Here is a 24136-nt window from a genome sequence, read left to right on the forward strand (position 1 = left end):
CTGTCTTAACTGTAAAACAGATTGAGCGTAAACTTCAAAGTATCTGTAGTATTATTTTTCTAAGAAATCCAACGAAACAAAACAAAGAGAATTAAGTCATTTTAAACACTTATGTGAGCCCGGATTTGATTATTTTTTGTGGCGCTTCTTGGATGGAGAGTAAGTAACTGGAGAAAATCTGAGAATTGCCTGTATACACACATACCCACACGCACACACCCGAACCTAAACGCTGGGCCTGGTGGCTAAACGCGTGCGTCTCTGACTCTGACGCCAGGCATCGAGGATCTTGGCAGGGCGGAGACCCGGCCCCGGGGCGGCGACCTAGACAGGCCCCGGGAAACCCCCGCCTCCCGCAGGTCCTGGAGGCCGCGGCGTCGCGGTGAACTAGGCTCGGGCAGGCCGCGGTTGCGCTGAGGAAGCCCCGGGGGGACAGGGCCATGAGGGCCGACTCGGGACTTCGGGTGGAGGAGGACCATCCGGTGAGCGGTGAGGGGCGCGCCGGCCGCTGCTCTAACGCAGCCGCTACGCCTGGGGCGGGGTGGACGCCGAAGCTCCGGGGATCAGAACCCGGGAGCCCAGTTCCCGGAGCGCGCGCATCGGCCCCTTGGGTGCTCACAGGGTAGAGTTGGGGTGGGGGCTGGAAGTTTCTCCCAAGGCCGGACCGGAACAGCAGGAGCGGGCAGAGGAGCCAGGCGTGAGTTTCCGGGGGCCTGAGTGCGCCTGTTGCCATGACGACACTTCCCTCCTCTGCGGCCCCGGCTTCTGCGGGTTCCGAGGCTGCCAGCGAGGCCCTTCCTATCGACTCCTCCCGGAGGGCATTTAGCCGCCCGGGAAAGAGATCGCCGTTTGTCAGCGGGGACTTTTAATCCTCGTCTTTTCTCACGTCCCTGGGAACAAATCACCGCAACCACTAGGGAAACCATTTGAAAAATCGTGATTGCCGCCCCGCACCCGCCAGCGTCTCTCCTCCAGCTGACGGGACACGTCAGCCCCGACTCCAACGCCCCCTTTCCTGCAGGCGTAGACTGGAAAGGCCAGACCAAATCCCCTGCTACCCCTGGGTCCCACCTCGCTAGGAGGAGGCTGCAGGCGGGAGCGGCCTGTGCAGCGCAGCCCGATGACGCATTGCGCCTGCGCGCGCGGCGGGGCGGGCCGGTGTGAACCCCCGCCGGGTGTGAGCCGCTAGCGCCTGGGAGCCGGCGGCCTCCGGGAGTCCGCGTTACACTGAATGGGGAAGAAGCAGGTGGTAAGCGAGCCTTAGATACTTGTGAGTTCAGTTGAGCTGTCCTACTTTTGAGGAGTGTGGAGGTTGGCTTTCTGGATGGATGACACGTCGTTTTTGCGGGACTTTTAAAATAAGTGAACTGAGTAATTGGCTAGAACGCTGTCCATAGCATCTTTAGAACAATAGCGCTTTCATGTAACTCCTTTTCCAGTTGAATTTTGACTACTGGATGGTGTTAAGACCGCCGGCCTTGTCCTAATCTTGTACCATTTGTATTAATACACTTTTTGAGTGAATGGATAACTAAATGGGACAGCTGTGGAACAAACTACAAGAGTGTTTAAAATTTATCCCTTTTAAATCAATGTCCTCTGCAAGCAGCTTGAGGTACTTGGAACATTAAACTCATTTCTAGGCATTTCTGTTAGTATTTTATTTTGAAAGCTTCCGGAATGCTACTTAGCTGTAATTTCTCTGAACTACGCTTTTCTTGTTCATGTAAAGTAGCATTTCTACGTTTTAAATAAATTCTTTCTGCCCTAAATTGCGTTCTTCAGGCTGTATTCAGAGTATGTTTTTAAAAAGTATGTTACTGTATGGTTTAAAACCTCCATTGCCTTCCCATTGAATTAAAACAAAATCTAGGCTCCTTACCTTGGTTTTCCTAATTGATCTGCTCATGCCTTGATAACTTGCTTCATTCTTACTGATCTTTTATCTGGAACTCTCTAAGCCCAGTCTTCCCAAAAGCCTTTATATTTGCCCCCTTTTTGCTCTTTTCTTTTCCAGGTCTCAGCTCATAGAGAGACTTTTCCTAACTAAAGTAGCACTTCTCACTCTCCCTCATTTATTTATATTTATATTTTATAGCCATGATATATATATATATATGTATATATATATAATATATATAATAATACATATGATTATATATATATTTTTAATATTCTAATATATAACTACTAGAATGTAGGTTCCATAAAAGCAAGGATTTCTCTGTTTTGTTCATTAATGTATCCATAATGCTTAGAACAGGGCCTGGCCTGTAGAGGATAGGGAATATAGGAAGGAAGGAATTTTATATGAAATTCAGAAATGATAGAACAAACTTAAAATTGTCCATCTGATTCCCATCATTACCTCCTGGGTTTCACTTGAGGAACAGGGTTATCAAACATTTGAAATCCTTGAAGTAAAAATGCTCTACGACTTGTATTTACAAGCTGTTTTCTTTTTTTTTCCCCATCCTGGTAGCGTCCTCCACGAGCCCTTCCACCTGTGCCAAGGTAAAAATACTTTACAGTACTTTTATTATTGAGTTTTAAAAATGCAAAATGAATAAAGTGAAAAAAAATTGACTAGTACCATTACACAACTATAATAATTCAGAAAAGGCTTCCTAAAAGTTTAAAGATGAAAAATCCTTGAATCATTAAGGTAACAGTTATAATTAAATGTTCGATTTCAAAGACCAAGTGTCCACATGGTAGGATAATGGATCCATTCTGCATGTTTTAGTTCCTTGTTTATCAGAATTCTGATCCTCTCTTGTTTGCTAGAATAGTTTCCTCAGAGTTTAAGCTGATTTTAATCAGTGACAAAATAAGAGTTCTTAATCTGTTTAATCCACTTTATTAATAGACAGTAGAGAATATGTATATGTAGGTTCAGAATATATTGGGGTTATTTTGTTAGGAATCTTATCTAACAGCTTATGACTTATAAATATTAAGCTAGGTTTGTAAACTAGCTGACTTTGTGTGAAAGCTAATTTTATTTTAAATTTCTAAGGACTTAAGTCAATTTTCAGTCTGAGAATATAATAGATTTCTAATTAATACAATTTCTCTTTTTGTCTTTGTCCTGATTAAATTTGGTCGGTGTCATGTAAAGTGCTAATCAAGGTGAGTTAGTTCACTGTTAATGTAAAACTTTCTAAATACAGTATTTGGTGTTTGAAAGTTAGATTCCTTAATTTTCTCTTAAAATTGAATCTGAATAGTATACTTTATAATGCTATGGGCTTTTTAAAAATTATAATAATCTCTTATGACTGCCATTTAAAAATGATGGTTGCTATTTGACCTTACAGATATAAAAGCACTCATCCCTGAACTGAGTCCCCAGATCATTACTGTTGGCTAGTTTATGGTTTCATAACAGGGACTGCATCTTCCTTTGCCTCGTTTCATCAGGATAGACTGGATTATGTCACACTAATCCCAGTTAATATGACTTAATATCATACAGGGTTTTTCTGGTTAATGCAAAGTCCACTGTAGCAACAGTCCAGGATAGTTACCTTTCACTATCTCTTTACTAATCATCTAGTGATTCAGGCTACTTCCCTGCTGTGGTTTTACCATCTTTTTTTTTTTACTGATTCTTTTGTTTCTGCCATCTTAACATGAGGCCTCCTCAGTTGCCACAGCAAGGGAAGAGAAAGCTGGAGGGTAACTCACTAGCTCTTTCAAGCTTTTGGCCTCCAGATGACACATACCACTCACTTCTGCTCACAGCCTGTTGTCCAGAACCAGTCATAAGCCACCTGAGTGCAAGGGGGCTGGGAAATGTAGGGGATCAGATGAATATTTGGTGAGCCCACTTTCTGTCAGTTTCTAACATTACTGACCAGCAGGGAGCTACTAGTACCACACTGTTGGCTCTCTTTGACTTTGTCAATTTCTTGCCTTCTTCCTCTAATGTATAGAAGTTGGCTGGACCCAAGGAAGAGAGGGAAAGGTTTTCCCTACTAAAAGTTCCCTTTGGACTGTTCCCTGCATTGACTTTTGGGCAGCCTTTTCTGTTGTTCTTTCTGTTTTATAGATGATATTCCACTTAGTCGTCCTAAGAAAAAGAAGCCCAGAACAAAAACCACACTAGGTAAGAAGTTGTTTTTTGTTCTGTGGGATCACAAGTTTTTCCAGGACCTTGAGCATGGTAAACATCACAGATCAGGAAGAGGCAAGACTCCCGCATTTCCACGTCACTGCTGTGTTGAGGATGGAATCAAATTCACTTTGAAGCAGTGGGATTCTTGGTGGTAGTGAGGGATAAGGCAGTGGGTAGCCTGAAGAATGTCTGAAGCATTCATGTTATAAAGAGCTGTGCCACCCCAAATCTTACTTCTGCAGCATTCTTTGACTCTTTGAGGTCTTTTATCTCTAGGTAATATAAGTTGGTGATTGGTTCCAGACCCTTGAACAGGATACTGGATTTAGAGGCACAAGATTCTTGGATCCCTCATTTCAGCCAGAGAATCTCTACATTAGAGCATGAATCTGAAGGCAGGGCCATTATCATCCTGGTATTAAAGCTCCAAAAATGACCAAGTTCTATGAACTGCTTTTTATCCTAGTTATTTGCTAATAATCCTGGATGTTCTGTCAGTGACTCAGACCCAGCATGTCCAGAATTTATCATCACTTTCAACAAGTCAAGTTTTACTTCTCACTTAAAATTTATGTTAATGGACCCTCACTCTCCCAGTGACTCAGGCTGGAAACCTCAAAGTCACCTCCTTGCTGCCTCTCACAAGCTTGCTTCTTCTATAGTATCTTTTGTGTCTCTTTTTGCCTTTCATTTCCACTGTCACAGCTGTAGTTAGTTTAGCTCCTTTCCTCTTCTCACCTGAGCTGCTGGGGGCAGCCTCTGACATTGCTCTGTAATTCGAATTTTTTCTGCTCCAGTTGGTCCTGCCCACCACTGCTGTATGAGTTTCCTAAAGCTCATAGCTGATCATACCTTCCACCTGGTCAGAAACTTGTATTAGCTTATCATTGCCTAACAAATGGAGGAATAGATGGTGGGTGGAGAAAAAGAGAGAAATGGAGATGGAAGCATAGAGCAGGAAAGACATACAGTCAAAAAGAAAAGAGAGGCAAAGAGACTTAGATTCACAAAGATGCTCACTGAAATGCTAGGCTCTAAAATTACTCACAGATACACAGAGACACGTACATATGGACTTAGAATGGTCACAAGTGAAGGATGCAATAAAGACAGAGTTGAGGGAGTGGAGGTATGGCTCTATCCCAGCTACCAGTTTTTTTTTCCTTGTAAGAAAGAGAAAAAAAAAATCAAAGCTCCAGACAAAAAAAGGGGATTTATCCTGAGGCTTTTATTAAAATTGTTGTTCAGTTAGGTTATTTCAAAATTTTCACTCCTACAATTTGCAGTTTTTCTGCATAGTGTAGCAGGTGGAGGGGAAGAAGAGATCTTTCTGTAGGGTGGATTGCTAGCAGTGAAACTACTAGGCAGAGGACCTGTGTAGTATTAATATGATTGACTTCTGCTAAATTGCCATCAAGGGAGTTTTGGTTATTTTCTTGCCACCAACAGAGTTCGAGTGTTACGTTTGCTAAATCCTTGACAACACTGAACAATATTAACCTTTAAAATTTTTTTGTCAACCCAGTGGGCAAAAAACAGCTTATTTTAATTTCCATTTCTCTGAATACTAATGAAGTTAAGCATCCTTTCATTTGTTTATTCATTTATTTGTATTTCTTCTTTTGTGAAGAAATGGGCGAGGGAATTTAATTTAGTTAAGTAAAATTCAAATCTGCCAAAATGTGTTGAAATCTGTTCAAAGATTTGATTAGGGGAGACACTGAAATGTATGATCAAATGGAAGGATAAGTTCTGTTAACTCCAGTTATCCATGATGATGTTGTCATGTGTTAATGTATTAGTGACAGGTAAATTATATAGAAGCTGATCATTCCCAAGGCATACGGCAAGTAAGAGAGTTTCCTATGGTGACAGTTTCCATTATGTTTTCACCTTTTTGAAAGTCTTAAGCAGTTTTCTGCTTCCTCTCCTTTTGTTCTTCTTTCTAGCCCCCTGTTTTTTTTTTCTTCCTCAGTCTTCCTTGTCCCCTCATTTATTTCTTTTCTCAGCTTAAAGCCCAAAGTTACAAGTGAGGAGGAAGGAAATCAAGATTTGGGGCACAGTTAATTCTGGAAGAGAAGGGGTTGTTGCGGAGGAAACATTCCAGTTCCCTCTTCCCCCATGTTTTTAAGATTCAGTCATCCCTGCTCAGGTTATCCCATTTTTTTCCACTCTGTTTTTCTGTAGCTAGCGCTTCTTTAGAAGGTCTCGCTCAGACGGCCATTCATAAGCCATCTGAGGGCAGTGAGCCACCAGCTAAAGAACCTGTAGAACATCTGGAAGCTCCAGTTCAAAAGAGACAGAGGAAGCCGAGGCTCTCTCTTGGTACGTACAGATTGTGACTGGGGGGTATTTTTAAAAACCTGTCTGTTCCTAGTTTTCCCCATCCATATCCCATTTTTTCTTTTTTGCTTAAAATTTTTAATCACTAGAGTAACTCCAATGGGTTAAGTCAAGAATACTTTAGAGGATCTCTCTTTTTTTTTTTTTTTTTAGAGGATCTCTTTTCATCGTTATGTGTACAGATTATGAGAGAAGGGGTACAAATTCAGAACCAAAACACAAAGCTTAGATCTGGGTATGTACGCAAATGTAGTATATTATGAAATGGACATTGAAATTACTGGAGAAAGGATAAATTCTATATTAACAATAATATAATGAAACAACAGCCAACATTTTTTGTCTTGCTGTGTGCCAGGCACTATTCGCAAGGTAAACAATATTATATCATTTATTTTGCTTATCAAATTGGCAGTGCTTTTAAAAATTATAAAATCCAAAACTGTTGTTAGATATGAAAGAATTGACGAGAATTGGGTACAGACACTAGTACACTGCTGATAGAAAGTATAAATTGACATAGCCTGCCGGAGCCTCTAGGAATAGAAGTAACTACAATAGCTATAGTAATTAAAGGATGCTAACTGCAGCGTAAGAGTAGAAACTGAGAATAACCAAGTATTTAACAATGTGATACTAGCTAAACAAACCATGTTTTATCCATTTAATAGAAACCAAGTACCCATTAAAAGACTGTTAAAGTGAAATAGTAACCTGGAAAACCATCAGTGATATATTGTTAAGAACAAAGATTATAAAATAGAATGTATCAAGGGATCCCATTTTTGTAAAATATGTTTTATTAATGTCCTAGGGCTGCCATAACAGATTACCATAAAGTGGTTGACTTAAAACAACAGAAATTTAGTCTCTGACATTTCTGGAGGATAGAAGTTCAAAATCAAGGTATCTGTGGAGCCAAGCTCCCTCTGAAGGCTCTAGGAAAGAACCCATCCTGGCCTCTTCTACCTTTTAGTTGTTGGCAATCTTTGGCACCTTTGGCTTGTGATAGCATAACTCATTCTGTGCCTTTGTCTTCACATTTTCCCTGTGTTTCTGTGTCCAGGTTTCACTTTTTATAAGGATACCAGTCATTGGATTTAGAGCCCATCCTAATGCAGCATGACCTCATCTTAACTTGATTACATCTGCACAGCCCTTATTTCTAAAATCTCATTGACAGTATCGGGGGTTAGGACTTGAACATACCTTTTGGGAAGACACAATTCAATCCAGAGCATACGTATGTACAGACACATATAGTAAAAAGATTAGAGGAATATAGCAAAGTAATAACAGTGGTAGTTGTTTTAGGAGGAAGAATTAGGGAGGATTTAAAAAAATTTTCTTTCTTCATTTATACTTTACTAATTTTCATATATTATGTGTGTATAGTTTTTATAATAATTAGAAAAAAGACAGCAGGTTTTGATAGAGTAAAACAAAGTAAAGAACGAGGAGTGAGAGATTAGCTCTCTCCTGTTAACATCAACCCCTATGAATAATTTTTTACAAAATAATTTCCTGACTAATTCGTTGCCCTCTTAGAAGATAGCAGGATCTTGAGTTTTGTTTTGTTCAGAACAACTGTGGTGGATTCTACTGCTTCTAGTAATATGTTTTTTAAAATAGAATCTAGGAGGGCATTCCAGGAACCATTGTCTGTATTTCGAGGTAGGAAGAGTTGCTAGTGGGCTAGAAGGCTCCACTGACTCACTTGAACTTAATACCTTGTGTGCAGGAAAGAGTTAAGACAGTGGGACTGAGACTGCTCTCCTTGGAAAGGCCCACTTGTAAGGGTGCCTCTTGACTGGCATCTGATAGAAAACTTTCTCTAAATTATAAGGGTGCACACAGTATGATTTATGCTGAGCACCTGCTTTCCTTCTGGGAGTCTGGAATTTTGTTATGCACTCAGCATAGGGTGCCTGTGTGATCAGCCCCCAATAAAAACCCTGGGCGCTGAGTGTCTGATGAGCTTCCCGGGAAGGGAGAGCCCCACGTGTGTTGTCACCACTTGCTGCTGGAGGAATTAGCACATTCTGTGTGACTCCATTGATAGAGGACTCTTGGAGGCTTGTACCTGGTTTCTTTTGGACTTGGCTTCACGCTCCAAAGCTTTTTCCTTTTGCAGATTTTGCTTTATGTCTTTCCTCTGTAATAAACCATAATGGTGAGTGTAATGACTGAGTCCTGTGAGTCCTTTGAGTGAATCACAGAACCTGGATGTAATCTTGGAGATCTCTTGACATACCCTGGGTGTTGGATTACTTAATTTTTTTCCATATTGTTTGGCATTGCAATTTCAAGTTTTCTGTTAAGTGTTTTAGAGGTATAAAATTTAAAAAATTAAAAATTTTGTAAGGTGATTAAAAATTTGGAGGCCAATTAAAATTCTTAGAGTTCTGTTATTTTACAGAAGTCTTGTACATTACTTTTCTTTTTACACTGTAGTAATTTGAAAATTTAATCTACCTTATCTTCAGAATTGGAGACTGCCTTTACCCAGAAGACGACGTCTAGTCCATCGTTATTACCAAATGAAAATGGTATCAACGTGGAGCCAGCTGAGGAGCCAGTTATTCAAAAACCTCGAAGGAAGACAAAGTAAGAATTTATTTGTCCTCCTAAATCTTCTCCAGAGGTACTCTGATGCTTAATTTGGTAGCTTCTAACTAAGTCTTATTAAATACTTGTGGTTGTATATCTCTAGGATAAGGAATATTACAAAAATATCAATTAAACCAATCTAAGGATAAATTTGGAAAGAGTAAACCACTGAGAAAAGTAAAATATTGTATTTAAATTAAAAATTATAGGCGCTGCCTCTAAAAAAGAGAAACACAAATAGAAGATTTTATATAAGTAGAAAAAAATACATGTAAAAGATACTAAAAATTAAAGGTTGTATTAATAAAATAGGCTATTTATTTTCTCATGTTAACAGAATTCAACTTATGATTACTTTAGCAGTAAATAAAAATGTCCATTTTAGCATAGGAAATTAAGTCTCAGATAAAATAGAATGGCATTCTTTAAAGAAGTACACTGGAAGTTTTATAACACTGTTGTTTGTATTTGGAAATGACCCTACAAGTAGTGATCAGTATTATTATAGAATCACATAATTTTAAGAATTATGTGAAGAATCTGTGAAGAATCTGACAAATCTAGTTGTCACTTCATTTTTCAGATGAGAAAGCTGAGGCCCACAGAAATATAGATGATTTGCTGTACATAGCAGTTAATAATGGATCCATTTGAGTAAAAAACAAATTTCTTGACTCCAAGTCCAGGGCTCTTTCCATTAGACTCACAGGTACGTCTTTATTTGGGTCTGTAAAAAGTCAATAATCATTCATTTTTCTTATCTTCTCTCGGAGTACAGGAAAACACGGCCAGCAGAATTACATTACGCCAATGAGCTAGGGGTGGAAGATGAAGACATCATCACTGATGAGCAGAGCAGTCTGGAACAGCAGTCTGTGTTCACTGCGCCCACTGGCGTTAGCCAGCCTGTGGGCAAAGTGTTTGTGGAAAAAGGCCGTAAGTAGTTCCTTGTTTGGGAACATGTTCTTTAAGAATCATGCAGGGATAGCCTTTGACCTAGAAGTTATACTTCTGGAAATCTAAACTAAGTAAATATACAAAAATATGGATACAAATTTGTACAGAAAGCTAATCATCACATTGTTATTCGTGAGAGTAGAAAGATTAGGCCTTAAAATTTACAATTAAGATTTTATGTAAATTGTTTTAGAACTCTGATTCCTTAAGAGCCCACCTGTGGAATCTTGGAGTTGTTGGCCAGTGAGAAACCAGAGAGGCTGACTTACCCAGGGTCTGGCGGTTGATTAGTGCAGAACTGGGACTCAACTAAGGTTTCATGACTTCTGGTTAAGGGCTTTTATTAGTATACCATAAGGCCATTTAATTTACTTCTGTCTATTTTCAAGCAGTATCACACAATCCTCATTTATATTCTTGCTTCCCTTATCATAGAAATCTACCCACTAGAGTAACTGACCATAAAAGTTACCAGTTGTCTGCCCAGAAGTTGCCTTTTCTTTGGGAAAATTAGGTATCGCATCTTTGTCTTTTCTTCTCCAAAATATCTAACAGCCAGCTTTGGCTAGAATAATTGAAGTGGAACCTTTTCTGCTTCCTAAGGTCCATTTGTGGATCGGTAGTTAAATGAGAAGGCGCCTCCTCACCAGCAGTAAAAGCATAAAGCTCTGCTCCCAGTGTTGCAGTGCTGGCACTTGACCTGATACTTTGCATGGGAATGTTCTTAAGAGAAGTGTATGAAACAGCCCATTTCTCTTCTGTCATCACGGAACACTGTGCTGTGCACACTGGCATCTTTTCTTAAGACATTTAAAGTGTTTTCAAATATTGACTTACATTTATAGTGTTGAAATTTAAACTTTAATATTTTTAAAGTCTATAAATTAGGATTTTTTTAGACTATGTCATGTTAAAGGTTTCTAGACTTTTTCTGAGTTGCAAGTTCACTATTGTATTTCATTAAATGTGATTGATTTCTAAGACTGTTACTTTAATATCTATTTTGGATTGAGGAGAAAGTACATGGACATTGTTTATTTTTCTTAAAGATTAAAAAATAAAATGTTTTAGCAACCAAAAGAAAAGAGCTTTCTGAAACAGGGACTGAATCAGGGATAATTTTTACATAGGAAAACAGCAAAATTTCAGTCTTAGTCTTTGGGTTCTGAAGTGTGGAATAATGAAAAAGACCACCAGCATTCCCCCTTGCTAGTTGTTTGTAATTGTGTTTTGTGTCCTTAGGGCGATTCCAGGCTGCTGATCGTTCAGAGCTGATAAAGACCACAGAAAAGATAGATGTGTCCATGGATGTGAAGCCTTCCTGGACTACTAGAGATGTTGCATTGTCAGTGCACCGTGCTTTCAGGTGGCTTTTTTTGTTGGGCTTTTCTTAAAACAAGTGTTCTGTGAAAAAAAAAAAAAGTGTTGATTGTTCAATACTCTTAACAAAATTGGAAACTTGAAATGGTGGGTGGGTATATTTTTTTAAGCTTTCAATTAGAGTTAAATGATCTGCCTATCAGTGTAGTAAAAAGAAAAATTTGTTTTTACTTTTTGTGAAGTCTTGAATTTTATTCTTACATGTGAAGAGCTTTAAAGAGTATTTTAGCTTTTCACTTTAGTAATGCACGCATAATGATGAAACCCTTTTCCATTCAGGATGATCGGTCTCTTTTCTCACGGCTTCTTGGCTGGCTGTGCTGTGTGGAATATTGTTGTGATATATGTTCTAGCAGGAGATCAGCTTTCTAACCTCTCAAACCTTCTGCAACAATACAAGACCTTAGCATATCCATTCCAGAGTCTTCTCTACTTGCTTTTGGCTCTGAGTACAATTTCGGCTTTTGACAGGTAAGACTTGTGACTGCAGATCCCTCTAACTTTTCTTCAGGAGGAAGTGTTGAGCAAAATGTGTCCCTGACTATGATATTTTCAAAATAGAATGATAGGATTTAATATTATTTTGACTTTTTAAAAAAGCCATTCTGTTTCTGTGCTTTTTGGTGGAGATGGGGCTACTGTGGATGAAAACATCCCCCAAAGTCTTAAGCCTTTCTGCATCAACTCTAAGTCGAGAATTTCATCCAGATATAATCAACTCAAAAAGTCCCAGATATCTTCCAAACAAACTGGATCAGGTATAGACAGGACTCTGGGTACTGTGCTAGTTTCCCAGGGCTGCTGTGATAAAGTACTGTAAACTCAGTGGCTTGAAACAAGAATTTATTCTCTCACAGTTCTGGAGTCTAGAACTCTAAGATCAAGGTATCAGCAAGGTCGATTTGGTTTTGCAGGGCTCCAAGGGAGAGTTTATTCCGTGCCTCTCCCCTGGCTTCCAGTGGTTGCTGGCAATCCTTGGTGTTCCTTGGCTTGTATATGCTTTACTCCATTCTCTGCCTCTGTTGTCACATGACAGTCTTCCTGTGTGTCTCTGGGTCTGTGTCTTTTGTTATAAGGACACCAGTCATACTGGATTAGGGCCCATTGTAATGGTCTCACCTGAACTTGATCACATATGCAAAGACCCTGTTTCCAAATAAGGTCACGTTCACAGGGTCTAGAAGTTCAATATATCTTTTTGGGAACACAATTCAACCTATTAAGAAAAACAACTTATACCGTAATGATATGGGTAATAGGATGAGGTAGAATCTGATGAAATTTGCAGGTCAAGTTTAAATTGTTCCTTTTTAACTCTAAAGGAATGGTGGCTACAATAGTCTTCTAGTTAAATGTTTTATGTGGCCTTTGTAAATAAGATTCTTTCTTGTGTATTAAGTATTTAGTATTAAGAATAAACTGTAGCTAAAGCTCAGTAATCGACAATATATATGGTAGCATTAAAATAGAGAAGGAAGAAAATATAGTCCAGAGAGTGCAGTTTTGTAAGAAGTGTACAGTTACACTGTGACAGGAGGCTTTTATATTTTCTAGGATCGACTTTGCTAAAACATCAGTAGCAATCAGAAATTTTCTTGCCCTGGATCCAACAGCTTTAGCATCTTTCTGTAAGTAAATAGTCTAATTTGATAACTGTGTAACTTTGGATCAGGAAAAGTATAAATTTATTTTTAAAATGATTATATATTATTGCTACTTATAAATATGACTTATAGATATTCAGTGGAATTTTTAATTAAAAAACCATGGTCGGCATACTTTTGTTAGAATTATTTTTCAATAGAGGTTATCTAAATAACTTTTAAAAGTTTGCTATCTGTATTGCTTAATATTTAACTTTTGTGTTTTCTACTTGACATTATACAGATTAAGCTGATACGGCATTTCAGTAACAAATACTATTTTATATCTTTTTGATAATTTGCAATAAATTTTGTTCTAATTATGAAAATATTAATAAAACTAATTTTAGGACCTTGAGTAGATCATTTAATTTCTTAAAAGATCTAGACTCTTGTCAGTCTAATGATGAAATAGTAAGCATATCAAAAGACCCTTCTTTACCTGTATTCTTAAAAAATAATGTAAGACTATCTAGCCTATTGAGATTGACCAAGTGAAATACTTTTGTATCATCATTCCCCAAAGTACAGATTATTTTTGACCTTAGTCTGTAAATAAAAAATAAACTGGGTTGTTAAAAATATGTTATTAGTAATTCGTTTGTCTTTTTCTCAGTGTACTTTACTGCTCTTATATTATCTCTGAGTCAGCAAATGACAAGTGACAGAATCCACCTTTACACACCTTCTTCTGTTAACGGCAGCCTCTGGTAAGAATTCGCAGTAGCATTAGTCACTGTTGATGGTAATAACAGCAGCAGTGGGAGTAATGATACTGTCCTTATCCTCTCTTTTACTTCTTTTCATCTATAAATAATAATGAAGGTCCTTTTTCATTTTCAAAATTATAGCAAAAAAAGCCTTATTCCATTGGTTAATGGGTAACTATTGTTATTTACTCCTGCATTTTTAATGAAATGTCTGCTTTTTATAAATCTGTTTTTTAAATCTCAAGTTATGAACTTATTTACAAAACAGACTCACAGACACAGAAAACAAACTTGTGATTATGGGGTAGGGGTGCGGGAATGGGTTAGGGAGGGATAAATTGGGAGTTCGGGCTTTGCGGATACTAACTACTGTAAATAAAATAGATAAACAGCAGGGTCCTATTATATAGCATAGGGAACTATATTCACTACCTTGTAATAGCCTATAATGAAAAAGAATATGAAAAGGAAAAAATATATATGCATAACTAAATCACTATGCTGTACACCAGAAATTAACGCAACATTGTAAAGCAACTATACTTCAATTTTAAAAAAAGAGAGAAAATCTCAAGTTATGGCTTTAAAATAAACCATTACATATGAACTGGAGGAGCTCTACCCCGTTACCCACAATCAGGGAGCCCGATACCCCAGAATAGTGATGGGAGTGGGTACCTGAGACGGAGTCAGAAAACCAAGCGGTGCTAGAAGGAAAGCAGACCAGGGACAGCCAGCCTCCGCAGATCAGTGGTCAAGCATGAGGGTGACAGGACGGCTGAGGTTCCAGTTTGCAGAACTCAGAGGGGCATTCTTTTTTGAGAAAGTGGCTGGGGCATGAGATAAAGAGAGAAAGAAAAGATTGACAAGTAGCACTACAGTAGTTGGAAAGGAAACTTGAAAACTTTTAGCAACACTGAATTTCTATTCACAACAGTGTACAAAGCAAATCTGTTTAGAATTCAGTAACCTTTGTGCCTTTGTTCTCGTGGTGTATATGGTGTATTTGATAGCAGAAGTTTTATTTTATGCTTGTTACTCCTCTAGATGAGGAACCTCCTACTTTTTTTTTAAGTTTATAAAATAGATGTATTTGGATATATGGACCAAAATGAAGACATTTCTAATTATTATTTTTGTACCTTTAGGGCAGAAGGAATTGAGGAACAGGTTCTCCAGCCATGGATTGTGGTGAATCTGGTGGTGACCCTTCTGGTTGGATTATCTTGGCTATTTTTGTCTTACAGGCCAGGCATGGATCTTAGTGAAGGTATTAAAGAAAAAATAGTGTATCATGAAATCTTCTATAATGACTTTATAAATCTTATTTTAATGAGTAGAGCTTATAATAGTCCAATAACAAAGGTATATTTAAAATAAAATAACACAAGAAGAGTAACAGTAAAGTAGTGAAACAGAACGTCAAGAGAAGCAGGGAGGAGTGTGTGGGAGAGCTGGAGCCTCAAAGTACTTATCGAGGGGCTTCTGTGGTCCTGCATATTTTGGAGGTAGTTCTTCTCTTGGAACTGTCTTCACTTCTCTGAGTCTCTTTCTGATCAAAGATCTCTTAATTTGAAATAAATCACACTTCATATATTAGCCTTTATTAGACACATATTCAGTTTATTCTTACCTCCTCCTCTACCTGGCACAAATTCTTAACCCTTCAATGTCTAATGAAGTGTTTAGTAATCCTACTTTCACTGTGCCCAGGGTGAAGTGAGATTTACTAATCTCTAGTCCCCAGACCCTGCTCAGAACACCTGAAGGAGGAGAATCACACAAGCAAACTCCTTGTCCTTCAGCACTGCTTTAGGGACTGCTTAGTATTTGTATTGTAAGTGGTATTTCCTGGGCAGGTGTTCCACGATTTTACCATTGACTCTGATATTTCCTGGACTTTGGTTATTATTTTATTATTGATTTGTTAAACATCCTGAGCATTTAACTGCAGTTTGATCAACTGATTATAACCTATGTCTCAGAAGTCTTGGAACTGAGAATCTTTCCAACATTTCCATTTGTAAAAACCGAGACAGAAAAATGTAATTGTATTATGTATTTTCATTCATGAATGTACCTTTTCTCATGATGTTTCACTAATTATTCCTTTTGATATATTTAAATGTTAAAAAAAATCTTCTTAGGCTTTATGTATTTCACTGTTTTTCTTTCACTCAGTATAGTTTTTAGTCATTCAAAGATTTTTTTACCTAATACATCAGGGCACTTTATTCTATTAGGTTCCTAAGGTTTTCTTTTTTTATATTTCTTGGGATTTTAATAAATTATGTGTCTATGCTAGGTAATAGTTTAAATGTAGAAATGTAAACTAGTAACATTCTGCACTGTGGTTGGGATTGAAGTGCACCCAGCTGGCTTGTATAGTATTCAGTCTATATCACAAAGTGTATGTTACTTACTAAATATTGACAGAATCCTGCTCTCTTTTAGGGCCATGTGAGTCAAATAACATTTCCATGTGGATTAAAAAAAAGTAAATATAAAATGAGAATGATAATACTTGCTTTTAGGGTTGTCATGGTGATTAAATGTGGTAACATATTTAAGATATCCTTTCATAATGACCTCCGAATAAGTGCACTAGATTATCTGCTGGCAGAAGTTACACAAATAATTTCACACACACCTCATGTTAGTTCCAGGTCCTCCTCTACATCTACCTCTTACTTTTTAAGTTTTCATGATCACTATAGAATTAGACATCTTAGCTGTTAAATGATCCTGGATTCTCTAAATGATTTAAATTTCCTGGTAAGAGTAACTATATTTTCTCCACTGTATATGTTTTATTTTTGGGGGGTTGACAGTACATTCAAAACTTGTACATTTCAAAATGCAAAACTTGTACATTTGTCATTAGCTCACCTTTTAAATCAGATTTCAATATCAGTAATTCTTACACTTGTACTCGAGGGCTTTCTATTACCATGTATTATATCAGTATTTTAAGAGACTGATTATAACTAAGCTGTACAACTCTTTTTGAGATACTGGGAAACTACTTTGAGTATGATTTGTTCATCTTCTCTCCCAGAGCTGATGTTCTCCTCTGATGTGGAAGACTACCCCGATAAAGGAATCAAAGCCTCTTCATAGTGCCAACTCACCTTCAGAAGAATGACCCAGTATTTATAACTTTTTCCATTCTGGTTTTTAAACGTATTTTTATAAGCTATGTACAGATGTATTTGGAATTGATTTTTTGATTACATGATACTGAAAAATTTCTCAAGATTATGGAAAATGTTAAAACTATATCTGTAATTTATACCCAAACATGAGTTTCTATAGCATTATTGTCTTAATGACAAAGATAATGAACTAGGAACCAGCAGGTGAAAGTGTTTTTTCCTGTTTTCTCAAGTTAGTTTCATTTATAATCATTATCTTTAAAAGCACTAATACAGTGTTTTTTTTAAAAGCCATAACTTTAGTGTTATGAAATATATATCAGGTTTCAACATAAATTTAGGGAATAGGGAAGAAGGGGGGAAAAGATCTTCATTATTTACTTAATGTCTCCTTACTGAATAAATTGAAATATGAAATTTGTCTTTTCTGAAATTGGCCCAGTGGTTGTGTATCATGTAATAAGTATAAATGTAATGTTATGCAGCTTTAAAGATGCTTTATGGCTAATAAAAATGAAATGTAACTTTTGTTTGAAAAATTTTATAACCATAAAAGTTTATTTCCCTCTAAAACTTATACCAGTGGTTCCCATATCTGGTTGCACATCAGAATCATATAGGGAGCATTAAAAACCATATATAGCAAAAGAGAAGGTGAGCAGGCCAAGAACTCAGGAGAATAAAGCAGAGGCCTCTGAGTTTATTAAGCTAACACTCAGTTGACCTCTGCAGACCCTTTCCTTTGTCTCTTTTTGCACAAGAAGAAGCATGAGTAGAAATACATCATGCCTATTCCTAAGCTCTTTGTCAGAGATCTTTGGCTCTCATGGAAATTCCACACTTGAGGTGGATCCTGCACTGGAAGACGTCTCTTCAGAGCTGTACCCAGTGGTGCCTCAACTGGCCTGAGACCTAGAGCTCAAGACAGTGATAAGACTCACCATGGGAAAATCTGTCTCAAAGGCTCTGAAGCACCTCAGTAAAACTGTTGGGCCTTCCTGATCAGCAAGCCACTGAATGTTGTGGAACCGAAGAGGACTGAGAAATTGATGCTGGAGATAGCTGGTTCTGAGAATAGGTCTAAATTTGGTACACACACCTTAGGGAACATCTTGGTGTATGTGAGGCTGGATCTGCTGAAAACGGAACTCCCCCGCTGTCATAGAATTGTAAACCAACCGGCAATCCTGAAGTCACCCTGCCAGTTCCAGCTTTCACTGTGATCAGCAGTGGTTCCTATGCTGGCAGCAAGCTGGCAGCCCAGGAGTTTGTGATCCTCCCCGTCAGCAAACTTCAGGGAAGCCATGCTCATTAGAGCTGAGGCTTACCACACCTGAATAGTGTCATCAAGGAGAAATCCAAAAGAACCAATGTAAGGGATTATGGTAGGCTAAATAATGTCCCCCAAAGATGTCCATGTCCCAGTCCCTGGAATTTGGTGGAGCCATACAAATCTATCATCAAAGAGAACAGTGATGTCTATCAAAAATCCTTTGGCCATGATGACTGGGAAACTTGGGGGAAGTTCACTGCTAATGTGTGTCTCCATGTTTGGCTCAAAGTCGTAATTTTTCTCGCCTTTCTCCATGTATCACATGTTGGTTACAGCGATATGCTCAGTAGAGTTACTGAAGTGTCAAAAGGTAAGATGCCCCATGGGGTTTTTGTCATTGTTTTTTTGGGTACAAAATATGCAGTAACTAATACCCCCCAAATAGAACAAAACATATATAGACTGCTAGGCCCCATTCCCAGAGATTCAGATTCATTAGGTCTGAGGTAGTACCTGGAACACTGCCTTTTAGAAAAGATATGCTGGTGGTTGTGTTATAGCCAGTAGACTAGCCAGCATTTGGGACCTTTGGCCTACATGTAGAACTTGTAATTCATTATGAAACAAAGCTTGGATTGCGATAGATGATTTGATCTTGACCAAATTTCCTAGGTTTGTGAGAGGACAAAAAAGATGAAGAAATGAATAAAATGTGGTACTTGCCTTTTTAGAGGCTCATAATCTGGTCAGAAGACATAGATGGGCACAGGAGTTGAAGGATCTAGGAAAGTATTGTGGGTAAGGGGTGTGTGCAGGTCCTTTAAGGAGGTGGGGGCAAGGAAAAGGCCATACACATGAGCGAGCTCTGAGAGATTTTTATTTGGAAACTATCAAATGTAAAAATGCTGAAAGACTAGTAACAGCAACTGTAATCTACACCAATGTAGATTATTAGTTGTTAAAATTTGGCCACATTTGCTCATTTGCCTTCTTTATACATCCCCCTTTCTTCTTGCTAAATCTTTTGAAAGTAAGTTGCTGACATCATGCTGCTTCACCCAAATGTTTAAGTATGCATCCTCCAAAAAGAAAATTTGCCTACATAGCACAACATCATTCAAATAGCTGGGAAACAATGATTTCAAGTCATTCTCAAAGTTTCCCAGTTGTCTCTCAAGATCTAGTCAAGGTTAAAAAAAAAAATCTAGTCAAGTTTTACACATTTCGTTTGGTTATCTCTTAATTTAAAATGGTCTCCTTATCTTTTTCCCCCAGGACAATTTTTAATTGAAAATTTTACTGAGATAAATGTAGATTCATGCAAACTTAAGAAATAATGCAGAGAGATCCTTTGTACACTTTGCCAGTGCCTCCAAATAACATTTTACAAATTGATAGTGTAATATCACAACCAGGATATTGACATTGATTTGACCCACCAATCTTGTTCAGGTTCCTCCAGTTATACTTGTATGCACTGGTGTGTGTGTGTAGCTGTGTATTAAGCCTATACAATTTTATCAGTTGTATGGGTTTGTGTATCTACCACTATAGTCCAGATACTAAACAAGCCCCCAAACCATTAGAATCTCTCATGTTGCCCTTTTACAAATACACGTACCTCCTTCCCACATCCCGCTCCCTGCACCCCTAACTCTAAGCCCTGGCAACCACTAATCTGTCTTTTTATTTGTGAAATTTTGTAACTGAAAATGTTATAAGTTGAATCATTCATTATGTAATCTTTGGGGATTAGCTTTTTTTCACTCAGCATAATTCCCTGGAAATTCATCTAAGCTGTATGGCCTAGTCCATTCCTTTTTACTGCTAAGTCATATTCCGAGGTACGTATATAATGCAGTTTACTTATTTAAGGACATCTGAGCTGATTCCACTTTTTGACTATCATGAGTAAAGCTGCTGTGAACATCTGTATATAGGTTTTTGAGTGAATCTAAGTTTTTATTTTTCTGGATAAACACCCAGGAGTGTAATTGCTGAATTGTATGGTAATTACATGTTTAGTTTTTTAAAGAAATTGCCAAACTGTTTCTAGAGTGGCTGTACCATTCTACATTTCCCCGTAACTTCCCTCATGATTTTTTTTTTTTTTGGTGAAGAATCCAACCAGTTTTTTCAAAAATGCTCCACCTCCATTTTTTGTTTGTTTTTTTCCCCCCTAAAAGTATCATTCAATTTGTTTCTCTGTTTCCTGAATTTCCTGTAGATAGAATGTTAGGTCTAGAGGATTTAATTAAATTTAGGTTAGTTTTTTGGTTTTTTTTTTAAAATGTTGCATCACATGAACCCTAAGGAAGTCATTGTGCTGATGGACAGCAAGTCCCTGGCACAGTGATTAAACACGACACATCACAGACCCCAAAGTGACCACAGACATGTATCAAGGGTTTGGAGCTATTGTGCCATGCACCCTGAATGAAAGGTGAGGATCAGGTTCCTGACACATAAGAACTCTATCTTCTGATACAACTAATTCTAAAAATTCAGCTACACTTAAATAAGAATTAAGAACCCCTCCCCCCCCAAACTCAACTAATTCTAATAGTGTTAGGCCACTGGTAGGGACATGCCAAGCAGCAGCTTGGAGACAGCAGTTAAATCAGCTTTGGGGGTACGTGTACAGGGTTATAAGACTTAACTGAAGGCTTAACTCTGAGGTGGCCTCTGCATAAAAGAAAAATAGATTCCATACAGAACTGCCGCCAAGTAATGATCCTGAGGCAGTAGAGGACACTTTGGAGTCCCTTGGTTTCCATATTAAGGAATCAAAAATTGTGTGGCCAGTAAAGAAACTCTGAAAGTTTCTGGTCCACCAGCATGCTCTGACTTCCTTCTAAGGGGGACTGAAATGTCCTGGCCAAGTGCTTGCAGCTGACCCCCCAGGCTCGCTTAACTAGTCTGCCCTCCGAGCCCGCCAGGGGCCAGGAGCCTGGCCTGAACGTGCGGGTCACGCGGGTCCGCGCGTGCGCAGGAAAAGTGTGGGACAGGCGGGGAGGGGGTTGCGCCTGCGCAGTAGCGGGCCGTCGGTTAGGCGCAGACCTGCCCAGCCGAGGATGGAGGGATGGAGCCGCCCCAAGAGATGGCTAAGGTTTCCAGCACAGCAGATAACCACAACAGGCGGGTCCATTCCCTATACACAGAGCCAGTACTTCAGAGGATTCCCCCTACCAACTTAGAAAACACGCACACCAGGGGGTCGGAGTTTTCTTCCGCAGCCCTTAGCTTCCAGGAGCATGGCAAGACGTCGGATTTGCCCAAGGACGAGGGCAAGAAGCCCACTGGGCACCGGATACTAAATGTGAGTTGAGGCCTGGAGGGCAGAGTCTGTTCTCTACCCGACCACCTAGAAGATCGGAAAGGACAAAAGGGTCAGTGCATGCAGATGGGAGGGAGGGAGACCTGAGGAAGAGAGAGAGGAGGTAGCACCTGAGGAAGAGTTTACTTGTGGGACCCTGGTAATTATCAATTAACTGCTAAATGAAGGCAATAATTACTACCTACTTTAGAGGGCTGTCTGAAGAACTAAAGGAGGTAATGATAGAAAGTACTTAACACAGTGCAAAGCACCAAGTAAAGTGTTAATGTTAGCTGTTGTCACTATCGTCATCACCATCATTGGGATTTCATTTACGTGGTTAAAGGGCTACACTCCTGAAACGTTAGTTACCCGTGTTTTCAATTCCTGAGGTTCTTACAGATGAACCTGTAGGACCAAACCTGCATCATGTATGCAGAGTGAATTATTGGTCTCCTGTTCCTAATTAGGTAAATTTATATTTGAAATGTGGGAAACTCTTGAGTTTACCATTTAGTGGTACTGCCAGAGCATAGAGGAAATGGAATTGGGGAATCACATTGAAACTCACTTTTTCAAAGTTTGTTAGAGGATTATTAAGAAATTTTACATTCTCTGTTAGTTTTAATTTATTTAAAATATTATAATATTTATCAGGCAACAAATGGTACACAAAAAGATGATGTCCTTTCCTGTAAAATTTAGGGGTTGAATTACTTGATGTGTAAAGCACCCTCTTAATTCTGAAAACTTAGGATACCCTTGCTTCATTGTTACAATAAATTGAGAGCACAGTAGGATTTTAGCTTTAGGATAATACAAGGAAAAATTGTGAAGTTTGTGTTGAAAGACATGTGCTTGGAAACCTAGGCCTTAGGAGTGTTTGTTGTATGTACTATTAAGGAATTTGGACTTTATTCTGTAGAATGGTGACTTCCAACTGTTTTGAATATGAGGATCCCTTTTTGTTGTAAAAAAAAAAAAAAAAAAAGAAAAAAAGAAATCTCTCCACGATGAAAGTAGCTGGCTCTTTACTATCTACTGACTGGGAAAATCTATAATGATAAAAAAGCTCCCATGGCACAGCGTTGTTAATGAAATTTGCTTAAATTTGGACAAAATAACATCTACATACATTCAAAAAAGAGTAGTGCACATATATGCAAGGTATATTGTTTATCCAAGTTTGATTTCCCAAATTATTTGACCATAGAATATTTTAATATTTTGATGGAACAACAAAAAGAGCTTAGGAAATATGCACTTGGATTTAGTTATAATGACCTAATAAATGAATTCTTTTCAGACAAACAGACCCAGAGGAATGAGTTTATGTAGTACAAATGTTTATTATACAGTAAACTTAGAGAAATATGATAAGTATATGTTATTTAAATTATTATAACAACTACTATAATATACATGATGGAGATCATTGAACATGGAATGGGTGATCCTCTTCAATGTAGTAAATTCTGTTTATGCATCAGTACACCACAGATGGAACATTATATATTTGGCAACAGATAATGTCTTCTATGACTTCTTGGAATTTTTTGGTGTGTGTATGGCACATGGTTTTTGAAAGTGGATTATCATAGGGTAATGAGAACAGCTATATAAGTAGGTTTAGTATTTTCTGTACAAAATACAAATTTTTCAAAACTAAGGCAAATATGTCTCTCAGAGATGTCTCACATCTCTTAATACATTTTGGAAAATAGTGCTTTGCAGATAATGCTTCGAACATGTTTGATTTCAAGGATATTCAAAGTTGAGAACCTGCTACAGGTCATAGGAAAAGCTGGTGGATTTTAAGCAGGAGGATGACATAGATCAGATATGCTTTGCTGAAAAAATTGTTTTGGTTATCAGGATTTAAGGTGAGATTAGAGAAATAGTAGAGTGAGGCCGATAAAGTAAGATCTCTGAGAGGGTAGAAAAGTATGAGTTCTGGAGCACAGGTGGAGGTATCCTCCTGAGATAGGAAGAAGGGCATCTCTTCTTCCAGTGTTTACTTCATCTTTGGATCACCAGTATCCAAATATTCTGGGGGTGCTTGTTTATAACCTGGTTGATTCCTGGGCCTCCACCTTAAACCTGCTGAATCAGAAGGATGGGGCCCTGTGAATATGCTCAATTCTCAAACTATCCCAGGTGATGCTTAGATTCATGCTTGAGAATCGCTACATATAGAAGAAAAAGCTAGGCACTGATGTGAGGATTATAGATTGTGGGTGTAGACTGCAGAAGGAAGCAGGTGGAACCAGAAGAGTCTGATGAACTGGATGAAAGAAAAAGGAGAGGTAAATGACTGGAGATCTCAATGAGAATTTTAAAATGGTTTATCAAATGTAAATTACTGAGAGTACTGGAAGGATTAAGTAGAGATAGTGCAGAGATCGAGGGATATGTAGTTGATGACCTTAGTGAAAATGTGGATAATCTATCCCTCACCTTAACTATAGTTATTATTTATGTATGTTAAAACTATTGATTTCTGTGTGTTGATTTCGTATCCTGCTTCCTTATTGAGTTTTTAAAACATTTGAGTTAGTGTTGTTATTAATTCTCTAGGGTCTTAGGTATATTCTTAGGTCATCTTCAAACAGAGATAGTTTTACTTCTA

General features: G+C 38.2%; 2 protein-coding genes and 1 pseudogene across 3 annotated transcripts in view; all 3 read left to right on the forward strand.

Moving 5' to 3' along the window:
* Positions 1-299: 299 nt before the first annotated feature.
* On the forward strand, positions 300-17442 carry TMEM237 (transmembrane protein 237). Of its 2 annotated transcripts, none has more exons than XM_010991725.3 (13): positions 300-482; positions 2483-2514; positions 3122-3132; positions 4055-4111; positions 6308-6445; positions 8950-9070; positions 9852-10009; positions 11273-11396; positions 11690-11881; positions 12965-13038; positions 13670-13763; positions 14912-15033; positions 16822-17442. In XM_010991725.3, the coding sequence occupies exons 1-13, from the start codon at positions 441-443 to the stop codon at positions 16881-16883; spliced, it is 1227 nt and encodes a 408-aa protein (XP_010990027.3). In that variant the 5' UTR covers positions 300-440; the 3' UTR covers positions 16884-17442. The 2 variants fall into 2 exon arrangements, with proteins under 2 accessions (XP_010990027.3, XP_010990028.3); XM_010991726.3 differs by lacking the exon at positions 300-482 and adding an exon at positions 600-1249.
* LOC116152955 (enolase-like) lies at positions 16962-19478 on the forward strand (annotated as a pseudogene).
* A 1781-nt stretch (positions 19479-21259) lies between these two features.
* C2CD6 (C2 calcium dependent domain containing 6) overlaps positions 21260-24136 on the forward strand; it is a 76454-nt gene continuing 73577 nt past the window's right edge. Inside the window, exon 1 of the mRNA XM_064485101.1 lies at positions 21260-21510. Coding sequence (XP_064341171.1) covers positions 21274-21510 — 237 coding nt within the window. The 5' untranslated portion in view covers positions 21260-21273. The remainder of the gene's footprint in view (positions 21511-24136) is intronic.

The sequence above is a fragment of the Camelus dromedarius genome, chromosome 4 (genome assembly GCF_036321535.1).
Source record: "Camelus dromedarius isolate mCamDro1 chromosome 4, mCamDro1.pat, whole genome shotgun sequence".
Taxonomy (NCBI): domain Eukaryota; kingdom Metazoa; phylum Chordata; class Mammalia; order Artiodactyla; family Camelidae; genus Camelus; species Camelus dromedarius.